The sequence below is a fragment of the Tupaia chinensis genome, unplaced genomic scaffold, assembly GCF_000334495.1.
Source record: "Tupaia chinensis unplaced genomic scaffold, TupChi_1.0 Scaffold000007_1, whole genome shotgun sequence".
NCBI lineage: Eukaryota > Metazoa > Chordata > Mammalia > Scandentia > Tupaiidae > Tupaia > Tupaia belangeri.
In genome coordinates, this window is record NW_006159436.1 from 429,714 (window position 1) to 439,605 (window position 9,892).

General features: G+C 44.1%; 1 protein-coding gene across 2 annotated transcripts in view; it reads right to left on the reverse strand.

Moving 5' to 3' along the window:
- Window positions 1-9,892, reverse strand: part of PRXL2C (peroxiredoxin like 2C) — a 36,663-nt gene that overhangs the window by 5,943 nt on the left and 20,828 nt on the right. Inside the window, exon 7 of one of the 2 annotated variants that reach the window (XM_014592096.2) lies at window positions 6,799-7,152. The exons of the other annotated variant lie outside the window; for it this stretch is intronic. Coding sequence (XP_014447582.1) covers window positions 7,025-7,152 — 128 coding nt within the window. The 3' untranslated portion in view covers window positions 6,799-7,024. Of the gene's footprint in view, window positions 1-6,798; window positions 7,153-9,892 lie in introns of those variants that run through there. 2 annotated transcript variants of the gene reach the window in all.

Genomic DNA, 9,892 nt, shown 5'->3' on the forward strand with positions numbered 1-9,892 from the left:
TAACACTGGCCTCCCACATGGCTGACCACAGTTCGAGTCCTGGACCTGGAGGCCTGCTTTCTCATTCTCTCTCTCTTTCTCTGGTCAAATTAAAAATAATAAATAAATAAATAAAATATATATTTAAAAGCAAGTAACCCAGGGAGGGTATCTCCATGTCTCTCCCTCTGCTTCCCCAACACTTCCTCACCCTCACCTCAGACAATATTTCAGAATCGACTACAAAGGCCAAAACTGTATCTGAAGGAAATCAAGTCCTTTATCAAAGAGGAGAAGCCAGTTTGGAAAGAATAGAGCAGAACTTCAGAAGCTGGAATGAGAAAGTGAAGTGAGAACTGTCTCCTTTCCTCCCACTGGCACCTTGCCAACTCCTACTCATCCCTTCAGGTCTCCTTTTTCCAGAGAGCCCTCCGGGGCTGGGGGAAATTGTGGCCACAGAGCACCCACAGCCATTCCTTCTAGTACGTCCGAGGAGATTTTGCCCACTCACGTGTGTGACCCCGTAGACTGTAGGCTTCCTGATGGCACAGACCTGGAGCACCGTTACATTTCCAGCTTTTTCCAGAGCCCCACACAGTATCTGGGACACAGTAACTGCTCAATAAAATCATGGATCAAACTGAAATTCATCTACTCCAACCCTCTCCTCTCACAGGGAGGTCAACTGATCTCTTACAGATTACACAGCTAGTGCATGCCAGACCTGGCAGTAGCACTCAGTAACCTGACCATCCATTTCAATGCTTCCCAGTTACCCAACACTAACTCCGTGTCATTAACTCAAAAAGAATCCAGGTAGCTTCTGAAGAGCCTAGCCAGCCCAGGGAAAGCAGAACACCAGTAGTCCAGCCCCTCCTCAGGTCAGAGCCAGGGAGGAGCAAGAGCAAGCAGAGGACAGGATGACGAGTGATGGGACACGAGCCGCGCCAGCCCTGGCCACAGCGCTCTCAGCAAATCCCCGACAGCCAGCAGTCGGTAGAACGAGAACCCAGGCTTACTGGCAAGTCATTTCATGGTAACTGATGATCTTGCCCTTCTAACCCTCAAGTTCAGAAGAGTAGACCGAGCACAATCTCACTAGGAGAGGCTGAGAAAAGCCCCAAATGACCCACGGTAGCTCAACACAGGACAGCATAGCAGGCAAGAACTGAAACATAAGGCCCCTGGCTTCTGTACACAGACACAGCACCCAGGCTGACGTGTGCTGGGAGCAGTGTTGGTGGGGCGATGGCTTATTGTCACCTATTGTCACAGGATCACAAAGATAACAAATACTCAGACTCCTACTCCATGTCTGTCCCTGCAGCTCCGGCCAGTCCTGCCCCTGAAGAAGCCCCTTAGCTATACAAGATGTGTCATTCTGTCCCACCGGGAGGAACACGTCCTAGTGCAGGTGGGGACAGTGGGCCATGCAATTTAAGAACAGACTCTTCTAAACCCAGGGTGGCTGACTGCAGCTGCCAGGGGCCTTCTGGCCTCCAGGCTTGCATTTGGGCCGTTATTGCTCAGGCTCTGAACCTTGGAGCAGCAGATGCCCCTCCATGTGTGGTGAAAACCGGCAAGTGCCAGGGGACTTCAAAATGTTCAGGGGGAAATGGAATTAAAGTCAAAATTCCTTTTGGTACAAAAAATTTGGAAATCCATGCATGGATTTTTCATAATATGCATTTCCTGAGAACTCTGGAAGAACACTCACATTTCTATCATTTCTGCAACTTCATAATGCCTCTCAATACAGAAGTTTCTTTTCAAAACTCATCATCTGGTCAGTACTACAGCCTCAACCTCCCCTTTCTCCTGTTTTATTCCAAGAAGACAGGAAATGGCTGGTTACCAAACAGATCACCAACTGAATTATCTAAAGCATGGAATCTGAGTCTATGCAGAAAACTCCTTGACCACACGGCTGCTTTGTACTGAAACCACCAACTAATCTCACTATTACCTAAGTTCAAACTAACCACAGCAGAAAAATCTGCTTGTTACACTGGCCACTAGAAAAAATAGACAATATTTCTTTCTAAGATCCTTTAGAATAAAGTGGTCTCAGGCCAGCAGGTGGCATGGTGGTTAAGGGAACAGGAATCCCACAGGGTCGACTGCAGTTTGAGTCCCAGACCTGGTGGCTTGTTTCTCACTTTCCCTCTCTCTTTCTCACTCTATCCTTCACTGGTCAAATTTAAATAAATAAATAAAGTTAAATTAAAGAAAAAAGAAGACCAATGTCAACATTTAAAAAAAATTTGAAAAACATGCATAGCTTTGTCACAATGTACATTGTCTGTGAACATCCCGAAGAGCCCCTCATATGCCTGTGGGTGTACTGCAGGCAGCTTTTTCAGAATCCTGAGCCCAGCACGGGCTGGATGTGTATGTTTCCTGACACAGTTCACAGCCACGTTCGTTTTACGTTACATTCATTTGTTTGGGTAGGCAACTTACCACGGCACTGTGCTTATGTAACTGTACCTCCCTGAAGCTGCATAAGGAACATTTACTTACCTTAGAAAAAGTGGTGTACACTTAGAAATATATAAATATTTGTGTAAGTGTATGATTCAGCTGTTCTAAATCTAAGATCAGCAAAGGGATCTGGGTCACCAGTCTTTGTTTTAATATTTTAAAAAAAAAAAACCACAAATGTTTCATTTTAAATTTTATGAGAAATTTTATTTTTATTAATAAAACCATGATTGTCCATGTATATAGATATAAGAATACATTCAAATATTTGGCTACATTAAATAGATATTTTTGTAACCTTATATGCTTTATATAAAAGTACTGTAAATTCAAAGGAGTATTATACTTGGTAGTAATAACCAACAATTTGGGGAAATCAGTAGGTGGTGTAGTGTTTAAGGTCACTGGATACTCCTACATGGCTGACCATGGTTCGAGTCCCAGACCTGGTGTCTTGCTTTCTCACTTTCCCTCTCTCTCTCTGTGTCTCTCTCTCTGGTCAAATTAAAATCATGAATAAATAAATAAAATTAAATAATTATTTAAAAAAATTAACAATTTGATTTTGCTGTATTTTCCATCACAGCTTCTAAACATATTAAGATTTTAGGAAAATAAGAGAGGACCATAATTCTTTAAAAAAGTGCACTTTGGGGGTGAGAAATAGCAGTTGTCTAGGAATATAAACAAATCACAGTGTACATTTAAGTAACAAACTTTTAAAAATTTAGAAGTTTAAAAAATTTTAAAAATTTATTTTAACTTTATTTATTATTATTTTCTAATTTGACCAGAGAGAGGTAGAGAGAAAGCGAAAAAGAAGCCACCAGGTTCAAGACTTGAACCATGGTTGGCCACATATGAGTCCAGTGCCTTTAACCACCACACCACCTGCTAGCCCCTAACAATTTAAACAATTCTTAAAATTCCCTTTTGGGGCACTGCAGTTTGAGTCCTGGACCTGGCAGCTTGCTTTCTCACTTCCTCTCCCCATCTCTCTGGTGTGCAAAAATAATAACAAATAAAATTATTCAATAAATAAATAATTCTATAAAAATTCCCTTTCTGAAAGCATACTGACATATTTTCTTTCTTTTTGTTTTGCTATCGAGTATGTACACTTGCCAGAGACAGAGAGAGGGAAAATGAGAAAGTACACTCCCCGGGGGGATGGCCACACTGCAATCCCTTCTCCCCAACTCTCCTCTTGGGATTTGGGGCACGCATACACGTGCAGTGCTTATTTTTCAAGCCACTATGTCTAGGACTTGAACTGCATTGTCGGCCAGGTGGGACCCATCTGCCTCAACCACCACGCCAATTGCTGGCTCCTCAATTTTAAATATATACTTCAAATATCTAAAACAAATCTGTTTATTTATTTATTTATTTATTTGAGAGGTTTTTGCTATAGGGCACATGCGCTCGCCAGAGAGCCAGAAAGACAGAAAGTGAGAAATCATCCCCCCCCGGGGGGGTGGGGCGGGGGATGGCCACACTGCAATCCCTTCTCCTCCATGCTCCTCTCGGGATCTCAGGCATGCACGCACAAGCGCCCAGCGTGAGTTTAAGCCACCGGGTCTGGGACTCGAACCGTGGTCGACCACATGGGAGTCCAGCAATGTAGCCATTACGCCGACTGCTGGTCCCAGTTTATCCTTAACTCCTTCCCCTCCCCCAAAATCCTAGTGAAACAGTAGCAGGTGTGAAGTGACAAGGTCCTTTGGATGCGGGCTCCACACGAGTGGTCTGGTTACCACAGCTCAGAGTAAGCAATTAGTAGGGAATATGCAGCTTCCCCTGGGTTAAGACAGAACAAGGATCCCCTTGTTTGCCCCACCTGTCCTGGGCTGGTTCCTAGCCTCCCCCTCACTTTGCAATGCTGGAATGACAGACAGAAATTTCTGTAGTCTCCTCATAAATGCTCTAATTTAGTTCCATGTCCCAGAGACGGAGCTGATTTAAAAAGTGTATGTCCCCTGCCTTGGCCTCTTCTCGGAGAACTCCACATGTGTGCATGTTACCGCCCACCACGACACGTTCACTCAGATGTCTATGTTAAGACTGATGTACCTAAATACGCTGAAGCTCTCCTTTGCTGTGTGTCCCTGTCTCAGTCACCGTAGCACCATTTGGCCAGCCTACCACCAACACATCTCGATTCTTTGTCTCTTCCTTAAGCTACCGACCCAAACTTCTCAATGCACACTGCTGCCATCACTATACAACCACACAAGCTATGGAGCATGATAGGTCATAGCACTTTCTGCTGTTGATAAGAAATCTTAAACCCCAGGCCGGCATGTGGCGTGGTGGATAGGGCGCTGGACTCCCACAGGGCCGACTGCAGTTCAAGTCCCGGACCTGATGGCTTGCTTTCTCGCTTTCCCTTTCTCCATCTCTCTCTGTCTGGTCAAATTTAAAAAGTAATAACAACAAATAAAAATAAATAATTCTTAAAAAAAAAATCTTAAACCCATCCACTTCTCATCTTCTCTACTTCTAGCATCCTAGCCTAAGCCACTATTGCCTCTTGCCGAAACGATTACAATAGTTGCATGATGGCCTTGCCTGTTTCCATCCTTACCCATCTCTACACATTCTATTCCATATACTGGCTGTCAGAAAAGTCAGGACATATTTTTCTATGCAAAAGTGTGCCATGACTCTTCCGATGACTCAATAGTAACCTTCAAAATTCCGATGACTCAACTGTAGCAAAAGTGATCATCTTAAGTCTGACCTATCACTGATTTTTAAAATGATTTTATTTAATTTCATTTACTTATTTTAATTTGACCAGAGAGAGAGTGAGAAAATGAGAAAGCGAGCTACAAGGTCTGGGACTAGAACCCTGGTAGGCCATGTGGGAGTCCAGCGCCTTTAACCACTGAGCCACCTGCTGGCCCCTCGCTCATTTGTTATTAAGCACTACAATTTACACATCATAAAATCCAAACTCTATTGTCTCAAAGGACACTATAAAAACATAGTAAGGGAACCAGCAGTTAGCGTAATGGCTATGTCACTGGACTCCCACGTAGTCGACCGCAGTTCACATTCTGGACCCGGTGGCTTAAAACTCAAGCCGGATGCATGTGCGTGCGTGACCAAGATCCTGAGAGGAGAATGGAGGAGAAGGGATTGCGGCGTGACCATCCCCCCGGGGGTGATTTCTCGCTTTCTGTCTCTCTGTCTCTCTCGGTCTGTCTGGCGAGCGCACGCGCCCTATGGTGAAAAACCTCTCAAAAAACAAAACAAAACAAAACAAAAAACCCCCACAACATAGTAAGACTCCAACTTACTTTAAAAAGATAAGAAAAATAAAAGGAAATACGTGGACTGCAGCCTCTACAGCCTGCACCTCTGTGGAGGTTACGGAGGCATACATTTATCATCTGTCATACGATCTTTGAAGACCTTTTCCTGGCCAAGACAAATCAATCATGCTGCTATGCAAAAGTTGAGAAATATAAAGAAGTATGGAAAAGAAAATAAAAACACCTGCTATCTTACCATAGAGACACCTACTGGCAACACTGTAGTTTATTTTCTGACTTTTGCTTTTTTTTTATTTTTAATATTTTTTATTTTCTGACTTTTTAAATAAACATGTGAAAATATAAAAATGTACATATAAAATGTGGTTATACTGTTTCATAGAATTTGATATCTTGTTTTTCACTAAATAAAATGATCTTGAGTTGTTTTCCATTCCACTTAAACATTCTTCGTAAAAATTGATGGTTTTAATTGCCAAAAAGAATATTTCACTGAATGGATATACCATTATGTACAAAATTTTAAAGAACAGTGATGCTGCATAGGCAGTGCCATTGCTTGAGAGGCTGGAAGTCACGTGGGAGGCCTGAGTTTGGTTTCCAGGCCACCCCGAGCAGGGCCAACACAGCTGGGCCTCCTTGTACTCCTAGGTAATTGGGAGGCTGGGGCAGGAGGACCACAACACAGCAAAACCCTGTCATAAAATATCTATCTCTGTCTCTTCCCCCTTTCCATCTTTCTTCCCCTCTCTTATACAGGACAAAGAAGAAAGAATGGTATTTATAATTTTATAGCTTTTAAAGTTTGATTTTACATACTGTATAGAACCTTGAAAGCTATGCAATATCACACTGTGGATGACTGAAGGCTCTTAGCATGTCATTCCGCTGGTACATACAATCTCTCTCTTTTTTCAGGTTGCCATATGGCATGTGTGCTCACCAGAGACAGAGACAGAGGAGAAGTGAGAAATCACCCCCAGGGGGAAGGGTCCTGCTACAATTCCTTCTCCTCCACACTTCTCTTGGGATTTTGGGCATACACTCATATGTACCCGGAGTGATTTTCAAGCCACAGGGTCTGGGACTCTGTGGTCAGCCATGTGGGAGTCCAGCGCCTTCACCACCCCACCTGCTGGCTCTGGTGCATAGTCTCTGTCTTCACTACTCCTCAGAGGCTGGAGGGGCCAGAAAGTCAGATGCTCATAAGGACCTTGGTCCCCACCACTTAAGGTCACATTCCTGAGGGTCTATTTGCAAGCGATAAATTCTGTGTTTCATCACACGTGGATAATGGAAGGTCTGTTTGTAAAGTTCACATGCTGAACCCCCACAAGCTGCAGAACAGAGTTTATGGGCTTGTGATCCAGTCTGTTCCTATCACGGTGTATAAAGTGGATATTGTTACCTGAAAGAGAGTAAGAATAGAAGGCTGAGGTATGCATATTCGTTACTATTCATTCGATTTATTGCTTACTAGAATCAAGGAAGCTTTTCAACTTTTAATTAGTCCAAAGGGAGAAATTCATTACCTAAGGTACATTATATTCTCTGTATAATGCCATAATATTTTTAAATTAAGGTAATAAAGCATGATAAGGTTTATGGTTAAATAAGAGTGATACTTAATGTTTCATGAGATCCAAGGAGAAAGATTCTTCAGTTACAACCTTCTGTTACGTTTTATTAAATATAATTAAATCAAATGTCCCGTCAGGCAGGCAGAAAACAGACTACATAGATATCTAGCTGGAAAATCATGTCTGTTTTTCAAATATAGTAACAGATCACTTGCTTAAAAAAATGTGTTTTCAAATACTGATTTAATAGGTTATTTGTATAACCATAGCCAAACAGGACTGAAAAAAAGGCATTAAAGATTATGAGTGACAATATACTTAATGTTCACAACCCTTACATCTGCTCAAATAAAATAAGCCATAATTAATTTTTAAAGAATTATTTTATTTAACTTTATGTATTTATGTGTATGTATGTATTTATATATTTTTGACCAGAGTGAAAGAGAGAGAAAGAAAGTGTATTTATGTGTATGTATGTATTTATATACATTTGACCAGAGTGAAAGAGAGAGAAAGAAAGAGTGAGAAAGCAAGCTGCCAGGTCTGGGATTCGAACCACACAGTTGGCCAGGTGGGCGTTCTTAACCACCCTTAACACCACCTATCGGCCCCAAATAAACCATAATTTATAATCTAGGACCTGTTTACTTTGATTCTTGGACTCGAGGCCAGAATTTTAACTTTAAACTTCAGATTAAGTATCTACAAGGAAGTTTCCTGCAAATGTAGTAACTGGCCTCCTACAGTATCCACTAGGTGTGATATCATTATCAAATAGGGCGGAAAGAAATACTGGGTTAACCGTGACAGACGTGTGGAAGTCCATGTGGCTCCGTTTCTCAGAAGAGCTACATTTTCCCAGTGGGAATGTCAGAATGCCCTCTTTAGTATGTTCCCAACTTGACACACAAATCTCTATGTGGCTCTTCACTCTTTTTTGTTTTTTTTTTTGAGAGATTTTCACTGTAGGGAGTGTGCACTCGCCAGACAGACAGAGAGAGAGATAGAGACAGAAAGCGAGAAATCACCCCCCAGGGGGGATGGTCCCGCCGCAATCCCTTCTCCTCCATTCTCCTCTCGGGATCCTGGGCACGCACGCACACGTGCCCGGCGTGAGTTTTAAGCCACTGGGTCCGGGACACGAACCGCGGTCGACTACATGGGAGTCCAGCGACATAGCCATTACGCCAACTGCTGGTTCCCTCTTTTTTGTTTTTAATTTAATTTAATTTATTTATTATTATAGTCATTTATTTATTTATGTATTTGGAGATTTTTTTTTTTTTTTTTGCTACAGGGCGCGTGCGCTCGCCAGACAGACAGAGACAGAGGGACAGAAAGCGAGAAATCACCCCCCGGGGGGGTGGCCACGCTGCAATCCCTTCTCCTCCATTCTCCTCTCAGGATCCTGGGCACGCACGCACACGTGCCCGGCGTGAGTTTTAAGCCACTGGGTCCGGGACACGAACCGCGGTCGACTACATGGGAGTCCAGAGACATAGCTAGCCATTATGCTAACTGCTGGTCCCCTATTTATTATTATAGTTATTAAATTTGACCAGAAAGAGACAGAGAGGGAAGAGACAGTGAGAGTGAGAAGGCAGGCTGCCAGATCTATGACTCGAACCGTGATCAGCCATGTGGGAGTTCAGTGCCTTAACCACTACGCTGCCTGCTGCCCCCTCATTCTTTTTTCTTAAAGTTCTTTCTCTTCCTGAGTAAGACGGACACACAGAGACAGCACCCCAACAGGGTCTTGACACCACAATCTACCCTCCAGCCTCAGCCAGCCCAGATCATGGGCTCCTGCGAGGGAGGTCTCTGGGTAAGGACCAGAACCTTCCTATACGGGTCAGCTTCACGGAGTGTCGTATCTTCCTGCTGCACCAACTGGCCCTCTTCATTCTTACACAACCAAAAGTGTGGTCAAGTGACTCGGAGACATGGTGCTGAGGGGCCCAGCGGCTGCTGGTGGGCAGTGACAAAGAGCCGCGCTCGCTGAGCTGGACCCACACGCGTGACTGCAGTGTGGTCCCCCAGCTGGCCTACATGAGCCAGGTATGCGCCCATGAGCCTGGTAGGCTGGGATACCCTGGATGGCGAGCACAGATATGGCACAAACCCTGTTAAGGATGCTTATCTTTCTCTCTCTCACTCTCGTGAATGAAGTCAATTATTGAAAAGGAACAAAAGCCCTTCCAGGCCCAGTCACAGTGGTGGGTGGCTGTTTCTGGACCCCCTGAACACCACAGCTGTGCCCGGAATCCTAGCTAACCGGGGGCTGGGGCAGGAGGATCACGACACAGTGAGATCCTGTCAGAACACGCTTCTCAGGGCCAGCAGGTGGCAGGGGGAGTGAGGCGCTGGACTCCCGCGTGGCCGATTGTGGCTCCAGTCCTGGACCTGGTAGCTTGCTTTCTCACTTTCCCTCTTGCTCTCTGGTCAAATCAAAAAGAACATAATAATGGGGCCAGCTGGTGGCATGGTGGTTAGGGTGCTTGACTCCCACATGACTGACCCAGGTTCGAGTCCCAGACCTGGCAGCTTGCTTTCTCTCTCTCTCTC